This window comes from Branchiostoma belcheri, unplaced genomic scaffold (assembly GCF_001625305.1).
Source record: "Branchiostoma belcheri isolate BF01 breed outbred unplaced genomic scaffold, Haploidv18h27 scaffold5, whole genome shotgun sequence".
Classification (NCBI taxonomy): domain Eukaryota; kingdom Metazoa; phylum Chordata; class Leptocardii; order Amphioxiformes; family Branchiostomatidae; genus Branchiostoma; species Branchiostoma belcheri.
In genome coordinates, this window is record NW_017804131.1 from 1,483,011 (window position 1) to 1,507,006 (window position 23,996).

The window sequence follows — 23,996 nt, forward strand, 5'->3', positions numbered from 1 at the left end:
GTTAAAACACTGCGTTTTTAGCTCTTCTTTTGATTGTAAGTCGAGTTTTAGTTAAAAAATAAAAAAATCCTAAGACAGAAAGTTCAAATTTACTGTAATATTTCTAAAAATCAAAAAATTTAACCTTATTTTTAATTTTCGGGGCCTCTTAAAATCAGTTGTTTGGTTCTCGTGAACCCTTTTTGAAATCCGAAATTGATCTCATTTGGAAGGAAATGTACACAAAGTGGAGCAAAGGCAGTGCAAGAATAGCATTTGAGGTAAACAAAATCACTTATTACATTTTATTTTGACGAGTATTTACTCTCCAATTACTTTTGTTTATTTTCAAATTTTACCCGTTACCCCCGGGCCGGCCCAGGACTCCCGCGCGGCCACGTTCGAACGCGTTCTGTAACCCGATACCTCCCTAGTAATGCGACTTTAGCCTAGCAACCGACCGCCGTGATTTGATTGTACAGCTTCAATTCCAATGTATAGATAGAGAGGACATGTCTTACAAAAACAAACAACATATTCATAGCATGTTTATGGAAATAAGCACCCCAGCAGTAGCTTCCCTTAAATGCCTCATCTTTAATTAAGGAAACTATGCGGAAGAAATGAGTCAAGATTGCAAACAAAAATTGGGGACATGGGGACAGCATACATGTATCTAGCAAGAAGACAGAACTGAAGAAAACTGTCCAACTGAAGAAAACTGTGCAGCTGAAGAAAATTGTGCAGTGTAGAAAATTGTGCAGCTGAAGAAAATTGTGCAGTGAAGAAATTGTGAAGAAAATTTTGCAGCTGAAGAAAATTGTGCAGCTGAAGAAAATTGTGCAGTGAAGAAATTGTGAAGAAAATTGTGCAGCTGAAGAAAATTGTGCAGCTGAAGAAAACTGTGCGGCTGAAGAAGACTGTGCAGCTGAAGGAAACTTTGCAGCTGAAGGAAACTGTGCAGCTGAAGGAAACTGTGCAGCTGAAGGAAACTGTGCAGCTGAAGAAATTTCCAGTGACAGTGGGGAAGTGTTGATCTGATCACCTGTTCTTTGCCAGTACGTGTTACAGTCATGTTCCATGCCTCCCTCCCACTGAGCCTTCCCAGTCTCGTCATAAAGCGTGCCATCAGTTGGGTGAGCACAGTAACAGTAGCCGGTGGACCCGTGGCACTGGGTTGTCTTGAAGGATCCATCTTCCTCACATTGTGGGATGTAAGCTCCAGGAATGGGCTCCGTGGTCTCTACTAACGTCTGACATTTGGTCTTTACTTGTCCTGTATGCATGCATTAGTATAGAGGTTTGAAACAACATGATATCAACATTCATTTGCTGTTAAAGTACATGTACAGTCAGAACTGATCAGTTAAGGCTGTACCTTGTTTGGAGATCTCTCAACTATAACTGTTGTATAAAATATTGCTTTAACACACCAACACTCATACACACTCCCTCAAAATAGGGGACCATTCAAGATACGCTTAAAATCGTATTCAGCCTGAAATTGTTGCAGTCTTGGTCATTTTGAACTGTACACGAATCAGACATACCAACAGTTTGCCAGTACGTATCACAGTTGTGTTCCATGCCCCCCTCCCACTGAGCCTTTCCAGTCTCATCATAAAGCGTGCCGTCAGTCGGGTGTGCACAGTAACAGTAGCCGGTGGACCCGTGGCACTGGGTTGTCTTGAAGGAACCATCTTCCTCACATTGTGGGATGTAAGCTCCAGGAATGGGCTCTGTAGTCTCTACTAACGTCTGACATTTGGTCTTTACTTGTCCTGTGTGCATGCATTAGTACAGAGGTTTGATCACACATTGCATCAAGACTGGTTTGTTGATGTTGATGTACATGTACAGTCAGAAACTAATCAGTTAAATACTGTACCTCGTTTGGCAATCTCTCTACCACAACTGTTGCATAGAATACTGCTTTAACAAACTAACATTCATACACACTCCTTTAATATAGAAGTCTCAGACCTTTTAAGATATGCTTAATATCATAGTCAGTCTTTGTCAACTAACATTGTGCAGTCTTGGTCATTTTGAACTGTACACGAATCAGACATACCAACAGTTTGCCAGTACGTATCGCAGTTATGTTCCATGCCCCCCTCCCATTGAGCCTTGCCAGTCTCGTCATAAAGTGTGCCGTCAGTTGGGTGAGCACAGTAACAGTAGCCAGTGGACCCGTGGCACTGGGTTGTCTTGAAGGAACCATCTTCCTCACATTGTGGGATGTAAGCTCCAGGAATGGGCTCCGTGGTCTCTACTAACGTCTGACATTTGGTCTTTACTTGTCCTGTGTGCATGCATTAGTACAGAGGTTTGATCACACATTGCATCAATACTGGTCTGTTGATGTTGAGTACATGTACAGTCAGAAACTAATCAGTTAAATACTGTACCTCGTTTGGCAATCTCTCTACCACAACTGTTGCATAGAATACTGCTTTAACAAACTAACATTCATACACACTCCTTTAATATAGAAGTCTCAGACCTTTTAAGATATGCTTAACATTGTAGTCAGTCTTCGTCAACTAACATTGTTGCAGTCTTGGTCATTTTGAACTGTACACGAATCAGACATACCAACAGTTTGCCAGTACGTATCGCAGTCGTGTTCCATGCCCCCCTCCCATTGAGCCTTGCCAGTCTCCCTGAAAAGCGTGCCGTCAGTCGGGTGAGCACAGTAACAGTAGCCGGTGGACCCGTGGCACTGGGTTGTCTTGAAGGAACCATCTTCCTCACATTGTGGGATGTAAGCTCCAGGAATGGGCTCTGTGGTCTCTACTAACGTCTGACATTTGGTCTTTTCCTGTCCTGTTTGGGTTGTAGTTATAGCAGTATAATTAGAAAACTACTTTCAAGTGAATTAAAAATCTTTCCTTTAAAGTATATTTGAGGAAAGACGTGTAGTCTTGTACACTGTACTTTTGGAACCCACTGTAGACTCATAATGAAACACAAGTAATCACCTGCAGTTTGCCAGTAACTGTTACAGTCATGTTCCTCTCCCTCCTCCCATGGACGTTTGCCAGTCTCTTCATAAAGTGTGCCATCAGTTGGGTGAGCACAGTAACAGTAGCCGGTGGACCCGTGGCACTGGGTTGTCTTGAAGGAACCATCTTCCTCACATTGTGGGATGTAAGCTCCAGGAATGGGCTCTGTGGTCTCTACTAACGTCTGACATTTGGTCTTTACTTGTCCTGTTTATAAGCAGTTATGCAGTGAAAATTATACTTGCATCCACCAGTAATAGGGGTCCCCAGATCATTTCTTCACAATTGTAATTTAAAAATGTTCTGCTATTTGAAAAACACCTCGGATAGGAGTGGTACATTACAGCATTTCATTGACGTCTATTCCAAAGTTTCTTGATAGCAAATAAACTTGCCAACAAGTGGGAGAACCTTCTATTGAGCTGGTTAGAAAAATGATTACAACTGTGTTCGGCAAAAGTTTGTGTTCTGCACCATTTCAGAATCGGATGTAAAAGTCAAACTTGGGAAGAAGGTACATAGCTTTACAGTGTGGTTATCACTAGGCATAGATAGATCATCACCTGCTGTTTGCCAGTATGTATCACAGTTGTGTGGGATGGATCTCCCCTCCCACAAGCGAATGCCAGTCTCTTCATAAAGTGTGCCGTCAGTCGGGTGTGCACAGTAACAGTAGCCGGTGGACCCGTGACACTGGGTTGTCTTGAAGGAACCATCTTCCTCACATTGTGGGATGTAAGCTCCAGGAATGGGCTCCGTGGTCTCTACTAACGTCTGACATTTGGTCTTTTCTCCCCCTATTTTATAGGCAGCAGTAGCAGGTACATGTAGTTATGATTGAAATTGGTGGGTGGTACCCAGATCACCATTTAGAATGTTCGAGACTGCCAATTATATGCTCCCAAAAACTTAACATTAGACTACTAGTATGCACAGACCATTTTCACGTAACAAACATTTGTACATTGTATTTCAACAATTAGCAACTAGCCATAAATTCACGTACAACAGTGTACTGGAATCTCTATGTACTTCTATCTTTCTCAATCAAAAATTAATATGCCGTTAATTAAAATGACCTGGCAACCTCCAATTCTGATTTTACATCAGAATGATTATGAGTTGTGTTTAAGTCTGGTGCTATTTACATGTACATGAGAGTCAGTGAGAGTAGAAGACAAATTTTGGAAAAAAATGTGCAGATGAAACAAGATAAATAAATATATAGCTCTGAAATCTGAACATAAGCAGCTTATATACATGTATAATTCACATTATTTAATTATCTTATTTCATTCCATTCGACTTCTCCATTGCACGATGGAGGGGAGACAAAATAGGCACTTGCTAGTTGTCTCCCCCCATGTATTTTCGATTTAACCTGGAATGATAATGAAGAGCCATTACCTGCAGTTTGCCAGTATATGTTACAGTCGTGTTCTTCCCCCTCCTCCCAAGATCGCCTGCCAGTTTCCTCGTAAAGCGTGCCGTCAGTTGGGTGAGCACAGTAACAGTAGCCGGTGGAGCCGTGACACTGGGTTGTTTTGAAGGAACCATCTTCCTCACATTGTGGGATGTAAGCTCCAGGAATGGGATCTGTGGTCTCTACTAACATCTGACATTTTGTCATTTCTCCTGTAGAGAAGGCCAGAAAATATTTCTTCTTACAAACAACTACTAGTACAATGTACGACATGTATGGTCAATCAAAAAACAGTAAAACATACAGTGTTCATGTACATGTATATGCCCCCACAGATAGATGTCATCTGGTAAAATGAGCTATCAGATAACCCCATCAGAACCACAGATTTTAGCAGAATGACAGGCTACAGGAGCTGTTATGTGTTATTTACTTCTCAGAGTCAGATGTGGACTACAGTATACACAAAATATGTTATTCTATACATAAAATTTGGTGTGTTAAAAAGAAGAATTTGCCAATAAAAACAATTACCATGAAATGTGCATGCTAACCACTCATCCATGATTCCATCCCTATTACTTTCTTTCTCTTCACTGCTATGATCAATGAGGAACTTTGCTCCTATAATTTACAGACCAAGGAAATTTTTGCCTCCAGACATATGCTGGTTGATGAGTTCTACTGCCCCCTAGGATAAGAAGTTGAAGGACAAGGTCAAGAGGTCAGCATTGGCATATGCCAGACTTCTGTGTGAACCAGTTCTGCAACCCAACAACTTTATGTCTGCCTGTTCTGTCTCTGCCCACCATGTCCCTAGGAAAGGCCTACTGGCTCAAACAGAGGATTTGATTCTGAACATGTACCGAGGGGCAGCCAACTCGCCCACATGAGATAGTAACTGAGGTGAACAAATCTCGGCCTTGTGGTCAAATCCGGCATACTTGTACCTCGTCCAAAAATAGAAGACTGACTGCCAAAAGCTAAGGACATCCTGGCAACAACGAGTTGTCAAACATACATGTAACTTCTGAATATGCCAAGAAAATCTCCAATACCTGCCTCAATGTACATTTGTATGACGGACATCGACACAATTAGCCAAATGTCAGGTACATTGTATTATTGCTACCATGTGCTGTTCCTAGCTGTGACTGAAGCTTCCCCTCACATTAGACTAAATTGGACTTGATACTGTCCGACAGTGGGAGAGGTGTCACAAGTGCACACTTACTGGAGATGTAATGTCCCAATAATTGAAGTAACTACACTTAGTCTAGTACTGTCTCTTAAGTCATTTTACAAAGAAATCAACTTTCATTTGAGTCTGCCCACTCTAGCTTTCATCACAATAATTAGTTTTATAGGTATTATCATGCATATTTTGTATGGAAGGGAGTAAATATGTGACCAACTTGTTGAATCAGATGTAATTAAGACAATGGGATTCTCACTACTGAATTCACTGCATCGAAGTTAGAAGTCAGCTTTACAGTGGGTTAGAATAAATTCGCTCCAAGCCAAAAGTTCTGTTTAATTTAAATTTGTTGTTTTAGATATGTTATCTTTAATGGCATTGCCAGAGCTGCAGGAGAGACATTGTCTAAGAAAACTTATACACTCTTTGATAATGGCTGTTGTCACAAGGTGCACACACAATTTCTTTCATCTTCCACAAGAACAGATAACATTACATACACACAATAAGTTCCATTCAGAGTTTATATGGGGAGTATACATAGTCAGTATCTGTCAGGACAGTTGATATGGGCTTCAAAGGCTTTCCAGTACATACAAGAGAAATCCCCAGTACTGACAAGGGACAAACATCTGGCACACAGGGTGGCTTGGTTAAATCTTGTCTCAAGGTCAAGTCTTGGGTGGCAACTTGGGCTCACTTGAACTTGAGCTTCATGACCTAGGTTTCATCATTTGAACTGCACAAACTAGTTCATTAAGGGATAGCCTTACATTTATGATAATGTAATGATGTTAGTAACAAGGCCAATTAAAAAACTACAAAAAAGGGCAGAATGTAAAAACTCATCCATCCACATCTGCAGTCATTAAGATTGCCTTATGCATGCTTTTATTTTACCTGCAGTATTCATTTGTACTTAGTAACACATGCCTTGTTTTTCCATTGAACAGATCTACAGAGTTATTTACCATGTACTATCATTGTCCTGAAACCTTACCCAAATTCTGTGAAGTGTAAAACCACAGGAAGGATGCTGTGGCCTCATATGTCATACGTTTACATTCCAACAGTATGAGCTTCAGTGAACTTCAAAATCCAGTGGTTAGGTCAGGCTTTGACATTAAATCCACTCTGATAAGTGTATAGCTTTGTACAAAAATATTTGGAAATCTTATAGCAATGTTGAATTTTCCCAATTCAAAACAGTCCAACTTTGCAAAAACACAAAATTTGTCAAAACTACAGATCTATAATTTTTTCTTTGAACTGTTAAATGGTACATGTACATAACACACTGTTGCTCCAGTGAGCACACATTGTTTTGAGTCTCAGTAATTGTGTTGTACATTTCATTGGGACAAGAAATAATAAGGTTATATCACTGACATCTTGAAACTACTGACTAGGAAAACACATTTTGTTCCAGCACATTTTCCACATAGTCTGACTGTATTCAGGAGAATTGGGTTGACTCCATAGCCAGGAGGTCCAGGGGACTCTCATGTTTCTAAAACTATGATGAAACAGACATCTAGAACGCAGCAGGAGTACTTCTGATCAGAACATGATACAAACCATATTTCTTGACACACAGCACAAAAAATTCCATTGCAATTCCCTTGAAGTAATTTTTCCAAGATAAAAATCATTAATAAAAAGGATCAGACGAGACATATAAACAATCAATGATCTAGAGAAAAACAAGACTTTTTAATAGTTATGCATATTGTAGCATGATTTACAGCGAACTCCAGTTCCCTATGCCTGCAAATGATTGGACTGATTGATTGCATGAATGACAGCAAATGTTTATTATTTCTATGTCTTAGGTGAACTTGGGAGGCCGAAGGCCATGTTTACTATTGTGGGCCACTACGCATAGAATAAACAAAGCAAATAAATACTGACAGTAGTATCCAACCTTGATTGTTTAAGAGAAACAATGGCCTGAACAGGTGTGAAGTGATGGGATCATTCAGGTAAAGGGTTCTATTACTATTCCTAACAGTTCACAAGTTTAGACTACTTGAACACTGTTTAAATTAGTCAATTGAGCTCACAAGTGGCTGATACATGAAAAAAACATGAAAAGTATGGCTTGAACCATAAAATCTAAGAAAAAGAATGATAAAGTGAGTACATGATGAAACCAAACCTAAAGTCAGACCACCAGACTAGGTCATGTTTTCTTAGCCTATGACTCAAACAAGGTAACAGCAAATTTAACAATGTTTTGTAACAACACAGTGGAAATACTGAGACTGAGGAGTTAAGTTCCAGCCCATCTGCTTAGCCTGGTACAGAGCTGTAACCCTGACCTCTGTGGGCAATGACTGTTTAAATCACACTGGTTCAGGGTCTAACCAAATAAACCATTATTTTATTTCGGGGAACCCACCACATGTCAGCGACTCTAACGCTGAAGTTCAAGATTCAATCTATGTTTTCAGAGGAAGGGAAAGAGCATACTTTGTTTGCCAGTTTTAAACATGTGATAGATACTTTGTAAAGAGCAACCATCAACTTAGTGGTTCAATTCGGAATAAAAATTGTGCATACCAGTACTCTAACTAAAATCTGCTCAACTTAAATGTTTCCTGAGTGCTTTAAATATTTTTTTCTTGGATTCTATAAGTTTGCCTGGTTTGTATTTTCATACAGATAAAATAAAAACAAAAAAATAGTGAAGCTTACACCAATCATCCTTCCTCTCTGCTGACATGTGGAATTGTAGTTACTGACTGTAAAATTTCTACTGTCATTTACAAACTGCAATGTAAGTATCATGTGGCTGTTTACAACTACTTTCCCAGAACAACCATAAAGTCATACTTCATGAATTAAAATTGCACGCTAACATCTAGCATTTTGATGCTGACACTTGAGCTTGGCCCTGTGCTTAATTGTGAGCGTGGGGGGAGGATAAGACTTTTACAGGAAAGGTCTGCTCGGAACCAAGGGAAACATAACTGCCACCTGGGAAACTTCAAAAGTAACCAAAAAGGGCACAGCCATTCTTAAGGTCTAAGGGGGAGGGCCTGTGTCATAGCTGGCACTCCCAGGCAAACCCTACACATCTACAATCTTCAGAGACATCATAAGTCATTTTGGTGTCAGCATGCTTTAATCCATAGCCAAGATACAACAGCTGGATTTTTTCTGTTCAGAGCATGGTCTTTCACTCTTTGAATCATTTGCAAAGTGAAGTGATAGGATCAGTATCTTTCTGACTTCAAAGTTTAGCCTACACTTGGAGCATATTAAGTATGGTTAGTCAAGACCCTCTTACAAGCATCATACTGACCCTAATTGGAAACATAAGTAGAGGTAAATAATGCGTGACATGCTACAATGTCACGCAATTATGGGAAAACAATCTTGCAGATCAGAAACCACATATCTTCAAGGCCATGATAATTTAATGTGACCAAACCAATGAAATCCACAGGAGAGGGTTATCAAAGTCATCTCAGTCAAAAGTTGGCTTCAACCACTCTATAAATCCATAACTGCACTCTGACAAATTTGCAATGATAATGTTACTTGACTACCAGAAATGAAGTGAAGAAAGTCTCCCTTTGCTACAAGTGGGATATCACTCTAGATTCTGGTGCTAGAAAAGGTTGTTTTTGTAGGAGTTGGAGTGATGTTACGGTATGCATGTGACATCCTCGTTAATGGCACCATGCCACGGACACACTCCAGCAGATATAGCGTAAGCGGGAGCACTTACCACAACGGGATTCATCCGACTCATCCCGACAGTGTGCGATGCCGTCGCAGACCAGCCCCCGGGGGATACACTCGCCCGTGTCGCAGCGGAAGTCATCGTCTTCGCACGCCGGAGGAGGAGGTTGTGTTCCGCCTGGTCCCGCTACAACAACACAAACAACCCACAAGATGAGGTAAGGATAACCCATCGTCTATTAGCCTCATCACCTAGTTACAGAGCGTGGCAGCCTGGAATCTCGGTGGCAAGTTACCTCGATACCAGTTGGAGCAAATTAAAAACAACACTACTCTTGCCAAGAGGGTTGACTGTGCCAGTGATACAGGATCTGGGACACCTGAACACTGGGGCTCTGGAAGGGGGGGACAGGTAGGGTGGGGGAGGAATCTGAGGTATGCAGGTACACTAATGAGGGGAGACTTGGGCTATACCATGTTTCAGGGATTGTTGTTTTTAACAGCATAGCAGCTCATTGTGGCTCAAGGCAGAGCTGTAAGTGAGAAAACCACAATAACCCAGTTTACAAAAGGAAGTATCACATCAAAAACCTCAAGAGTTGGCAACGGGATACTCCTGTTATACAGTTGTGATCCTACCCCTTTGACTGGGTCAAGGGTGGACAATGTTGAACAAGAATTGCCCACTGCTCGTGTGTTTATGTTACTTGTGAAGTACACTGCTGCCATTTAAGGGCAGTGTAAGTCTTTACCTTCGGCTTTCTTTAAGACAAATCACCTAATCTCCAGGTGCTCCAACAACAGCCCACAGTTTTCATGGTTATTTAAGCAGGTAAGATGCGCTGCATGACCTGCTGGGTCTCACTTGGACCAGTTTGTGGTCTGTCTCATTTTGCCAATAGGAGTTAATTAATAAGAAAAATGTCTAATATAACACTATCTTTTAATAGAGAAGGAAGGCTGATAGCATTTCTATATGACGCTTGATATACATGTACATGTAGTGGTATTAATGGTACTAGGAATGAGTTGATAGCTACAAAGAATATGCTTTTGTGTTTTTAACAGAGATTTGTGGTCCTCTAACAGGTGTCAATAACAGAAGAAAATTTCTTGGGTAAGTCCTACATACCATGTAGGAGTCCCAACCCATCCAAAATTTTCTGAAAGAAGATTTCAAATTGGTAATTCATCTATTAGCTTAAAGGGTGCATTGTATGAATAGTCTGCTAGAATCCAGTCCAGACTTCTGTACTTTCCAGAGAAGCATTTTGTTTTTGTTTCCAGCAAATGTTTTGTGGATGGTCAAATTGACATACATTGTTTGGAAGTCGAGCATAGTAGGAGGTATTGACTCTACAAAGGATTAAAATGTGGGTTAGAACAGCTTTCACCATTGTTGACTTGTGTATTTTGGTAACCTTTCTCTGTTTCATCCTCAGAAAATGTCACTGCTTTTACTCTTCTACCAACACTTTGCTTTTTCACAAAGGATGGCACATTTCTCATGAGGATCACAGCAGGACAGAAGGTGTAGTAGACACATGTTTAGACTTACAAAAAAATCCTGTGCATGGACATACAGAGCTTGGAGGTCACAGGTGATTGGAAGTAAAAGCTGCCCTGACATCCTGACTCTTTAACTGTGTGCATGTCCTTCTATCACCACTCAAGCTAAAAAAAAAGAGCAGTCTAAACGTTAAAAAAAATATTTCTCTCTATTTTTCCTTGAAATGTGATGTTTTTCACAACACAAGATGTCTGTAAAAAACATCAACATTCTTCTCAACCTGCATTTCTGTCGTTTGAAAGGGCAAGGTTGTTAACACAAAACTTGTATCTCTTGGCAAAGAAAAGAAAAACCAAACATCTGAAACAGCAAATGGCATGTCCCCATTCCTGACATGTACAAATGTACATAGCAAAGCAAACATTAGACAACTGATAGAAGCCTGGAAAACTTTCAAGTATTTCAACACTTAGGCAGAAAAGAGTCAGAAACAACTGCATTTGTTAAAGTTGGTTCCACTGGGAGAGATGATATCCAGTAATTAACAGAGCATGTCTGATTAACATAATTCCCTCCTGATCAAACTGATAAAGCTGAGCTCCTTTTTCAGGATTATTCCATTTGAAAAGCTGGAGGGGAGCTTGGTCTAAAGAAGAACAGGGAATTGTGTGGCAAGTTTGATTAGAGTATTTTGATAAGGATTACATGCATCATGATTGGATGATGCTCGGGTTACAAAATACTGAAGGTAAAAACACTGGGGAAAGAACAGGGGGAAAAGAAAGTCAGATTAAAAGGTTGTTGCAACTTAGGAACTGTTCCATAAAAAATTTTTTTCTGCACTTTAGGGTATATACTGTACTTAAGGTATCAGTTTAAAAAGCATTAAATCCAGAGTACTGCAACTCCCCAAAATAGCCTCACTGCCAACAGTACAAGTACAACAGTGTGTGGGCGTATACCCACAGTGTCATGTTTTTTTAGGAAGGGGGTTGAAAGGTACTGATTTTGCGACACTTAAAGCTGATAGAAAGTTTTCAGTCTTGATGTTAGGATAAAAGAAGACTTAATATACCAAGTCTTAGAGTTGTGAATTCAGCTGCCAGTTGCCAATTTCTCAGATCAGATTTATGCTGTGGCTTTTGTTAGGTAGGGCAAGGATCATGCAAGTAGCTGATACTGGTATTCGATCTGTCAAAAGCCCTGATGGAAATATCATCATCATCATATCAGCGATGACAACAGATAACCTATTGGACAGCCAAATGTTGTTTCTACGCCAAAAGTTTGTGATTCTAAGTAATTTCCTTGGAAATTCCGCCAGGAAGGCGAGGATTCCCACAATGCCTCAGTGACAGGATGATGTACAGGAATGTTGACTCAAAGGTGACCTTGAAAAGCCTTGACAAAACCCACATGGTGTTCTCTGTTTCACCTTATTGTATACTACTAGTGCTTCTCTGTTACCCACTCACAATCTAGTGCATTAGATGTAAAATGTATCAAGCTTTTCCCTGCCTCCTGACACTTAGACCAAAAGAAGAGTGGTGCTACATGTATAAGGCTGTCTTAATAATTGGCATATAAATATTGAAAGCTTCTGCTACACGCTTGTTACATCACATTACCTTTGACCATCCAGCACAATTCATGATTAAAAGTAAACCCTTTAGTGGCATTGTCACAAACATGTACTTGGACATACATGTAACAGTTGCACAAATTTACCAGCACGATATACAACAGCAATTTTGTATACAATAATAATAATTACAAGCTGGAAAAAAATACAAAATTCATGTGCCAAGTGTGATATGCAGACCCGCCCACTTTCTGAACTGACAAAAACCATCTGTCTGAAAGCTTACTTCAACTTCAACTAGCAGAACGTTTCAATAACCAAATTAGTAACATATATCTATACCTGATACTAGTACATGACATCATTATCTGGACATAATCACTCATGTCAGATCAGGGTTATCTTTAAATTACCCCTGGTTTGAGCTGGAGACTCTTTAGATCAAAGGTCAATCCTAAACCTTTTGCCATTTGTCGGGCTGCAGAACTTCTGTGTATGATCATGACTGGAGGTTGTTGAAATTTTTATGCTAAAGGTCTATATATGCATACATGTATGGTATTAACATCTTCCAGATGTGTAGTTGTTGGTTGTAAGCAAATGGGCAATGCCCCCTGGCACGAAACTACATTTTTGCAATGGAGTATGTCCTTGCCTAACTCATGAATATTTGACTTCTTTGCATAATGACAGAATCTTGAAGTTTACTTTGGGACTTTTGACATGCCAGCTGGTTTAATCCTTAGTTTCCTCGATGAGTAATTCTAATCGTCATGGCATGAAAGCATTTAATCATCTATTATTAAAGGTACAATAAGAAGGTTCATTTTTCCAATGAATTAATATACAGAATCAGTATGGGGATGCTGTTGCCTTAGCTTGGTAACATATTTGACCCACAGTGGGTAAGAGATTCATTGTTTAGGGTCTGGTTGTCGGAGCTTGACGTTGACCAAAGGCATGAAAAGGCAGATGGGCTGGAAGTGAGCAGTGGAAAGCAGAAATATGTCCCTAACATGTTCTCACCAAACCGCCCCATTCCTGAACTATCCTAGTTTCCCCCGGGAGGTCAAAAGTCAGGACCTTGGTCTCACAGAGGAGGAGAAAGCAGAAATCTGGATGCCACACTGACATCAGGCAGCAGGCCTTAAACAAGCAAACCTGGGGAAACTCTTCACATCAACTCTGGAATAGGGGTGACCACAAATTTTATAATGATTCATCCCCCTGAAATAGCTTTTAAGGATCAAAACAGCTTTTGAAGGAGTTCAGATCTACTGATAGCATGTTAAGTCATGTTTTGGTACTTTGCCATAAAGAGAGAAAGTTGGCACAGTTATTGTCTATTTTTATAACTGCACAAAATCCAGACATTTGTTGAATATTTTACTGAAACAAACCTGTTCTTGGTTTACTGGATTAGGAGATTAACGTTCAAATCTTTACAGGATTTGTTTTGAGACATATGAATTATTTTTCCCTTTTGAAAGCTGCAGGGGACCAAGCATTCCAAGTCATGTTTATCACCAGTCCTTGACCTGCCAGGTGCCACCTGTCTACCAGATGACACACTTTTCCCAGGACCTGGCAGAGCAAAGAACAGACAGTGGCTTAATCTTGTGGAGATCCACATGTACCCCACCTAGCAGGTCTCGATGGTACTACATGCAATGTTGTCAACCATCTGTACTTGGATCAACTTTTTGCAATGAATCTTTGGAAAACATTTCACTTCCTAGAACAGTAGTTGATTCAAGGTGGACAGAAAATCTGGTTGGAAGGGATTGTGAACTACTGCCATGTTAACCATTAGCACACTGAAATACACCATTGCTGCCTTTTGTCTATCAATTCTCTTTTGGTTACAGAGTTAAGCAGTAGGAATAAGGTTAATGTAAGGATCAGGAAATGCTTCATGGGTCATACCTCTGACAGGGTAGAATTCAAATCCTTCGGAATCAACAGCATAGTAGTCGAGGTAGCCACTGTTCACAGCATTGTTGATGATGTTGAAGAGTTGAACCTCGTTGTCGTTTCCAAGGGAGCCGAGGTCGAGCGTGACAAACACAGACTCTCCAAACAATCTTGGCAAAGACAAAACAATAATTATAAGTCAGAACAAAGCGATGATAAGGTAGAAATATGGCATATCTCAAAATAAAAAGCAAAGCCACTATAAGACATCATTTTCTTATTTTTGTAGTGGCAGGTTAAATGTTTTTTTATTTATCAAAAAATAACATTACTCCAACTAGTACTACTGGTAACTACATTGTACATGCGACACGTTATTTGTGCAGTGCCCATTAATAGCTATACAGTGAGTCATTTACACAGTCATAACAGTGTAACACCAAATGAGACTCCAGCATGCAATGGAGCTCAGTGTGGCCAAGACTAAGTGTCAAAACAGCAGCGAAAGTAGTAAACTTGCATTGGAAGGTTGGGAATAATTTGCAGAAATGGCTTAATGACTATGCTGTTAACCATAAGTTATTGAATTTTACAATTCTAAATCATATGCTTGCGTCAAAATCATCAAAACGTTTTTAATTCCTGTTCTGGTAGTTACAAATGGAAAATTGTATTTGAGTGCCATCTCTCAAAATATTCCCAATTTCCCATAGAAAAGCAAGCAGTAGCCTGAGCAGAATCACACAACCAGAAGTTGGTCTACAGCCTTACCCTGGACTCTGTTCCCGACTGCAGAGACATGAAGAAGATAGAAGGTTTCACAACACACAACAGTACGTAGAGAAGGGAAGAGGATAACAGGACAATGAAAGACACGTCAGAATCGTAGTCATGCAGCACACAAGAGTACACTGTATGTATGGTCTAGATTTAAGCACACATATCAAGTCAGACACCAGTCAGATGTATTTATAACATGCCATCAGAGTTACAAGTCTTTAATGGTAAACTTTAAAGTCCAGCAGTATAGAGAAAGACAATCTTTGTAGAAGATGACATCAGTAAGTCAGGAAACAACACAATAGTCAAAGATACAGTACTTGTACGTAACTTGTGATGCACGTCATATTATTCGTCAAACTGAATTTTTCTGTAATAATGTATTTACAGGTACATTGTACTATGATGTGGATTTTGATATATTGGGAACAAGATGACCACCTAAAATAACCAGATTCATACACAGATTGATAGCTTATACCAAGAACTGAAAAAGTTTCAAAAGCACTGCATGCCTAGCTGTAAACTGTTAACAAAGTAGGAATGAGAGACATCTGGTGGTTCCTACCTGTACTGCACCACAGTGGCTTCCTGCTCTCCTGGTATTCCATAATACAACCTGTCGATCTGTAACAGACATGTAGCATGGCATGTTGCAACAGTTTTAGAACTTTGAACTTCAAATCATCATGCACCACTTCCTTCATTTTTGTGTTATTGCTTTCAGTGGAAAAACTTTGCAAAGAAGCATACAAATTTACTTGTATGTGCACTTGAATGCATACATACATGTATGTAGCTGGTGCAATGTGAATGCTATAGATGTATGGCATGCAAACTTCTATACCACTTTATGGAAATCAACTACATGCATATCGCCCATATGGGTAAGTAGCAGGTGCAATATGAAGTAGTTTTTGACTTACGGCATACTGTATAGCACTTGAGAGTGTCTGGTGTTCTGGGTTTCTGTAACTCTCGAGAGCTTCGCTGTACTGGATGGATTTGGTGAAGTTGATCTTCACTCTGTAATATTCTGGAAGACATAAATGAAAAATCTTGTGTCAATCATGAAGTTCTGCCTCAACATGTTTACATTGCCTCTTCAGCATAGAGTTTCTGAAAGGAACGATGACTAATGCATCAATTTGCTTATTTTTTCCACGCAATTAGCCTTGCTGACAAAAATAATACAAGTCAGTTCCACCATGAAATGTCACACAACTTCAAGCACTGATGCATTCTTTCTGCCTGATTGAATGTCATTGACATTCAAAACCACAACACAAAACTGATCTACCGGTATTCAAAGATGGAGACAACAAATGAATGGCTGCCCAGGGGAAGTGGACACATCTTTAGGGAGGAAGTGTTTTGTCTGTTTCCCAGGAAGTCAGTGATTTCTCACCTGTCAAGGTTACTACTGTAGTGGGAGACCAAAGAAAATAATGTACACTGATGTAAACGCTCTCACCACAATACATGCATACATGTATGTCAGACCAAGGACCTTGGTCAGACTCAGATAGAGAATATGTTACCCTTATTAGCATAATGCTATGTTTCACTCTCACAAAAGATAAATTAAATGATAAACATTAAGCATACAAATTATTACAATGTAGATGGTTTCCAGGGTTGAGAGTTTATGGCATATTATGCTACTAATGAATGAATGAACTTTATTGCTTAACAATCATATGCCAGACAATTGTGTGGCAGTGAAAAAAATATATCATGCTATGCTATGATGACAAGTCATATGATGGGTATGAGTCATATGGATTTAGAGTTATGCTAGGAATCCCTCCCAGAGGATGTGGGGAAGGTCATGAAACCAACGTTTTGGCCATAAATAATAAAAATACATTACAAAAATACCCTTTCCCCCTTATGCCAACCCACAATGTGATCTCCCACATGATATTGCTAACCTACATATTCCTGACAAGGAAAAACAATCAACCTTCCAGGCTAAGTCACTTTCCCAGGTGCTTCACCCCAAACATGACCTGTAACCTGAGTCAACCCACCCTTGCCTTTGTACTACAGACTCACTTACCATGACATTATGTATGACTGGATTAGGTCAACACTCACTCTCTATACAGTATACAGGTCTTGGAAGGGAAAGGTGTTTTGCATTTTACATGTTTGTACATGTAACAAATGCGATATTTCACAAGCTTGTACCTTCTTATCAGTTGGGCTTGCAATTTCTCACATGGGCTTGCAATTTCTGCACGATAGATAAAGTAACAAGGGACATTTCATTTTTGTGTTCGGTGTTAAGGGCCAAAGTATGTTTTCCTCTCTCAACCACATTATTCACAGGACACATTCTTACTTAAATATAATATAGCCCAACAGTTGTTCATACACATTTTGTACTATATAGATGTACATTGTATTTCGTTTAAAACATAACCTCAGTTAGGTGTGAAAATCCTTTTGAACATACAGGTGTTCCAGGTGCGCTACAGCTGACTGCCCACAGACCCTAACTCAGCCTACTCGAGTGTACCAGCCTCTTCTGTATAAACATTTGTAACTGTGAGCCAGCCAAGGGCACAGCCAACCAACCACAAATACTGGAAGATCCCAGTGACTTCTATCAGCAGGTTGCATGCGCTCTGGGGGCAGGTTTTGTCGGATTAGCGGTTTCCTTACTACTGCTCACTGGGTAAAAACTGCTTTAAACTTAATATTCTCCATCCGGAAGGACAGATAAGACCTCCTTATCAAGGTGTACAGACGGTGTCTTGGGGTGTTGTTTTATTCACATTCAGTGTCAAGTGATTATTACATTTAGGTAATCTATTTGCCCCCATTTCTGAACATAATTAGGTTTATATAATCAAACAAACAGCCATAATCTTATTCTGAAGGCTTTCGTTCTATATACAATGTATATCGATGACATACCAGGTATTTTCACATGTGATGAGTCAATTGAATCCTGTTCTACATGTACATGGACAGTTAAAAGGCGCATAGGTCAATTTCAAATTTAGATCACATAGACTTGGGAAAAATTGTATGTCATAGAAGGTGACTGAACAAAATATAGTTGCCTGAAGGAACAATTGACTACATATTATTTCAATTGTAAACTTCTAGGCGTTAAGCACTTTTTTTTACAGGAATTCAGCTTTAGAGAGCTTACTATAGCTGATGTGTTTCCTTTGTACAAAGAAGGAATTTGCCTTGCCAGGATCTGCTATGTTTAAAGAGCTCTTGCTGACAAGAAAATGAATGCCATTGGCATTTCAGGTGACTGTAATGATGTGTGGGGAAAAACAATTTACCTGCCCATGACAACAGAGAGTCTGCAACCAGGCATTCAAATCCCACAGGCATCTTCTGATGGCCCACACTGGGTCAAAGGTTAGCAGGGAATACTCCCAACAGGACTGTGGCTGCTGTAGAATGGGGCCAGCATTACTGGGTGGTGATTGGCAAAGACAAAACATTTGCCAAAAGAAGTCACTGGGACACTTTAATCATGTTAGACATGTTAACTGTCTAACCTTTTAAAGGGAGTCGGTCTGGGTGAGGGCTGATGCCTTTGAGATAACAACTCAAGGTCTATGATATTGACATGAAAACCTTTGCTTATTTTAGCCTTAATGGATATAATCTTTAATCTTTACTTCATACATGTATTTTCAACACTATAGAAAATCAATATACTAAGACAGTCATTTGTGTGTGTTTTATAATTTCTCAAATCATGATGAAATGCATAATATGTATTATGATTTATTTTGGCTTTCCTGGTGATTTATGAATCATTTGCCACACCTGAAGGTACTTCTAAGTACAGTCCACAACTACAGTTACAATACCGTACAATACACAGTGTACTAAGTAATTAATTTGCAAAATTTAACCACCTGCTACAAAATGCATTGATATCACATCTGAATCAGACATTGTATATTTGGATTTCAAAATAATCTCTGAAGATCTGAACAGATATATCTTGAAATATAAGTCACCTTAAGCTTTACATCTCAATCGTGCAAAATAATTTCAAGATGTTTGTTACAGTTAATGGTACAGTAAGACTGGATACTGCCACCCCCACAAGCCCAGTAGATTTCCTCTCTGACTCACTTCTCCTAGTCCTAGGAGCCAGACCTAACAGATGTGTCTACAACACTTACAAGGAACAGGCTCCATCTGTCTCTAGCCCCACTTATCGTTTATTATGACAAATATATCTTTGTCTATCTCCAAGTCTATTGACTCCTCACTAGCCAATCATGCTAGTAGAGAACATGTGGCTGTGAAGGCTTAGTCTCCTCTTGTCACTTCAAGATCAGAAGGCCGTGTGTCTGCCTTGCCAGTCTTGGTAAGAATCTTCAGCCTTTGGAAAACTAGGGCAGTGAGCCAATGCTCCACAGCACAGGTAAATAGGGGGATAGAGTTTCTTCCAGCAGACCAGAACAAATGGAAGACATTTTCTGCATAAGCACTGTGAGTCCTCTACCACGAAATTGGTTAAATGGGCTCAGCATTTCAAAACAGGGCGGGACAATTACATCACTAGTAAGGATGGAAGGTAGGAAAAGGAGAGTTAGAACAAATGACAAACTTATCCTAATCTAATCTAAATACCTAAACCTATTATTCAATGAGGAACTTACCCTGCTATTTTTCTATTTCTAAGTTGTTATAAACGGTATTCATACAAATATTCTATTATATTGTTTCTTTTTGTCATGTATTGGATTTTACATGCTAGAGAAATTAATTTGTTCTGTGAAAGAAATTGGTGGTACTCCTGTTGAAAGCCAGCTTACATAAGAATGGCAACTCTTTGTAGAACATGTTTTGTGTAAAACAGCCAAAAGGTCACATTTTTTGTTCTGGATCAGGCTTACCAAAGGCTTTAGGTGTGAGGCACTACATTTCTGTCTTTCAACAACTCATGAAAGAGATCCGGTCACAATTAAATGCCTTCCTGATCGACCTGCATCTTAGACTCAAAATACTCATAACTAAAAAATATCATAGGATTGTGATACATAGTATCTCATAACGTTTCCGCATTGTGAAGAGACAAGACTTGATAAAATGCCAGGCAGGGATTTACCTCCAGATTTGAAACCTCTGGGGTCTTAATCAACCACAGTACATTCCCTAAAGACTCAACTAACCCACACCCAACAATGGCCTCACTGTGTCCAATGTTATTCTTCTCAAGTCAACTTACATACATGATAAAATGGAATAATCTCAAACATGTGTAGAAAGCCTATGTTTAGTATGTGACATTGCTCTGATCCATCAACTTGGTAAGAGGCTGCTTCCCTACCGAGCTTTGCCTTTCAAGAGGACTCAAGGTCAGCGGCCTCCTTCTGGAGCTATGGCTAAGACAGGGAGGCAAGGAATACTTCCGACATTCTACCACAGAAAACAGCCACTGAGTTGGAAAGGAATGTTACCCTTGAGTTTAGTGTTGCAGCTGGAAGAATAGATGTACTTACTAAACAATGAGCCATGTTGTGATACCGATTCAGGTGTTGGACTGTCCAGGGTAGGAAGTCCTGTTGTCGTTAGTTCTTGAGGTGTCTCCCGAAGATCCACAGGTCTTGTGAAGTCCTCAAACGTCTCGTTAAATTCCCAGGGAACAGTGGCATTGGGAGGAGCATCCAGCGTACAAGTAAAGAGATAGCAGACAAGGAAACTGAACGGCATTGCTCCAAGTTTACGTGTAGCTCACCACAGTACCTTGGAAGAATTGTTAGCCAATGAGGTAGTAGTTTTCACTGCGTGGGCATCAGCTCATCCGTCTACACCCGGACTTGAGCAGAAGTGGGTCAGTTATTGAATATGCCAATCAGCAAACAAACCGCAGGGCCCGGGGCTCAAGTCTGCCACAAGCTTGTCCAACCTTGGAGACCTTCAACCACACTGCCTGGAGAGGTGCATGTGGTGCTTGAACTGCCCCCAAGTAACTTCAGCTTGGCTGGGTCGTCCCAAATTGATTTACGCAGGGGGTAGCTCAACCATAGACGGATAAGGGTATCAGATGTGCCAGGCAGAAAAATCATTCAGTACTCCTCTTCTTCTGTCAAAAGAACTGGCTTCCGCTCTCCCACATTTGAATGAACAGCTGGAGGGCTATTATTACAGTGTTTGCCTGCCTGCTGCCTTACCAAGGCCGAATTACCTCAAAAGGTTGGGCCACCCCTGCTGCTGACTGGGTCTGGGGATAGGGAAATGAGAGGTGGGTGTGTGCTCTTCCTGTGTGTGCGTGTATGTGTACACTCCACTGCTTTGGATGCCGACGACCACAAACAAATGTTTATCACTTTATGCAAGACCAGACAACAGGTGACCCCCCTGTACACATGTATGTCTCAGGGGCAGCTCAAGGGTGGCCAACACTTCCATGTAAGGCTATACCGTGTGTTGTATTGTGTATTTGTCCTGCATGATGTTGTTTTAATTCAGAAACGTGTGGAGGAAACAAAGGGAACTGGGCAGGTCGATGCACACACAAGCCTCCGGCACACTTCTCAATGGCACTGTCCCAGAACCTTCTTCTATGCTGTTTTGAATCTTAAGCATCCAGGGCAAGACAGCTAATTCTTCACATTTGGAGAGCTCAGCCTTGGTAAGAGGCTTAACTGGCTCAACCCTCCAGGCTTAAAGTTCTAGGTCCGGCTTGGCGATAAAGGTTACTGACTTCTGCTTACAAAACGCAGTTTACAGCAAAGGAACGTGAATTAGTTTGTGATCTCTACGACGTTTGAGCAAGGAAAAGGGTTTCTAATGGTCTACTCATACAGGAAAGTGTAACAAGTAAGGACCCGACAGTTTACAGTGGGCCAACACAGGGAGGTTTATATGAACAAGGAAGCTAATGTGTTTGCACAGGAAATATTTTAACAAGGCAGGTGATAAAGCCATCTTGAAACATTGGTGTATTGGACTAATGCCCTGCTATATTGTCACTAAACACAGGGCTTTAGAATTTATGTTGTTGGGATTTACATATTCATGACAAAGATAACACGCATTGTGTAAAGTTTACCTTAAAGGTCTTTTCTTTCAGGTAGATCTAGTCAAATCCAGTTGTGCTGTCTTCATTTATTTCCCTCAATAATGTCTTCTACTATCTAAATATACAGAGTGCATTCTGTATTTTACATGTGTTTTGAATACAGCAGTGTTTCCCTTTTATGACACGTGTGCTGCCTTCGGTAAGATCAAAGGGATTCTTTCCGAAGGCTAACTTTTCTCTCACAGGAAAGGAGGAAAAAATCCTAAAAATTTATCTCCACCTTCAGGCAAAAAAGGTAACAGACGGTGGAGGAATGCCAAGAACTAATAATAGGCTTGTTATGCAGGTCCGGCTTCTTTCTTTTTGTGTCTCCTTCGAGTGTTTGTCCATCCTCCAGCCAGTTGGGAAATGGACAGAAATGACCACTTCCTGTCTAAAATGACCACATCCTGTCTAGACTGCCTTACCTCTTCAAATCTCCTTTTTACCTGTTTGCCAGGTGATTAAAATCTGAATCACCTCCAGACAATCTTATCTTACATTGCCTCCTTAATCCCTCCTTATTGTCTTGGCATTATGTAACTTAAGAAAATGAATCACTTCTTCCTGGGTGCACCCTTTTTTCCTGTTTTGATGTAGAGGCTTAAACAGGAATAATACGATTCCTTTTTTTGGCTCAAGCTCAACAAAGCATTGAGTGCGGGCCATGAAAGATTGATAGGTGGGATCAGGTTATATGATGGAAGTAAAATATGCTGACTGGACAATGGAAGCCTAGATCTCTTTCTCAGTCAATATTTCCTCAGCTAACACAGACCCTTTGATACACTGAATTAGCCTGGAGGGTACACAGGGTCCGTCTGTGATCTTTACAAACCCATACAAGTATATTGCCTGAATCACGTTGTTTCGTGTATCAAAATGTTGCTCTACTTTTTAACAATTTAGGACATTTCTTTTATCTGTTTTCTACATTTTTTTTCCAAGGGGATATTTGAAAATTAGTAGACTAAAGGAACATTGCACAAGTAGATAGCTAATCATGTTACATGTCTTTGAAGGAAACTAAGGATACAAATATTTGTATTTAAAGTGACTTAGCATCTAGTACCATAGCAAATATCTTGCTATATTTTCAAACGCCAGTGTCACACACATTTAAAATCATGGGTACAGTGATCAAGACATAGATTTTAACAATACTGAATCGTATCACCTAGGTGATGAGGTCAAAGCTTACTTCCTGAATTCCGTAAAAGTTACCAATGGAATCTAGACTTGATTCAGGAAGTAAGTTTTCAAGTTGTAAGAAGAGGATTACACTTACAGACATTTTCTTTGTTGTGATTGATAGAAGTAGTTCTTCTAGACTCCATGAATGTGGCATGATGACCAAGATCAAAGGTAACAGAACCGTTGACCCCAGCAGGCTTTGTTCCGCTGCTATTATTGTGCCCCTTCATTACACACAGAGCCTGCAGATTTACACCCGTCTTAATCCACATGAGTGGCCATTAGGGTTCCTTACAAACATCTCCGTCCACTTTTACAGAAGATTAAGCACCTTCAAAAAGGTTAAAGTGGAAAATTGAGTAAGGATTATACAGAGTGCATGACTATCACGCAGAAGTGCTTTAGGGCTTTTTCCAGCATGGGAGAAGAGAGTTGTATCATACTATCAAACTTTATAATTGATATTACATACTAGTACATGTGTATTGTACAAAACTATTGCTTCAAAACTATGTCCTTCATGTATACTGAAGTCCCTTCCAGCCTTTGCCTTACCATTTCTGGAAAAGTCAGGACAACAGACAGTAATTGAATTTTGTGCTGTTCATTTTGCCCTGACTTTCAATAACCCATTATTGGAAAATGTGTGATAACATTTGAT

General features: G+C 40.0%; 1 protein-coding gene across 1 annotated transcript in view; it reads right to left on the minus strand.

The window, feature by feature from the left end:
- Positions 1 to 23,996, minus strand: part of LOC109479630 (basement membrane-specific heparan sulfate proteoglycan core protein-like) — an 86,520-nt gene that overhangs the window by 35,091 nt on the left and 27,433 nt on the right. The window contains exons 3-8 of the mRNA XM_019781616.1: positions 16,011 to 16,120; positions 15,653 to 15,711; positions 15,076 to 15,093; positions 14,317 to 14,474; positions 9,345 to 9,485; positions 4,395 to 4,622 (exon numbers count right to left, since the gene is read on the minus strand). Coding sequence (XP_019637175.1) covers positions 4,395 to 4,622; positions 9,345 to 9,485; positions 14,317 to 14,474; positions 15,076 to 15,093; positions 15,653 to 15,711; positions 16,011 to 16,120 — 714 coding nt within the window. The remainder of the gene's footprint in view (positions 1 to 4,394; positions 4,623 to 9,344; positions 9,486 to 14,316; positions 14,475 to 15,075; positions 15,094 to 15,652; positions 15,712 to 16,010; positions 16,121 to 23,996) is intronic.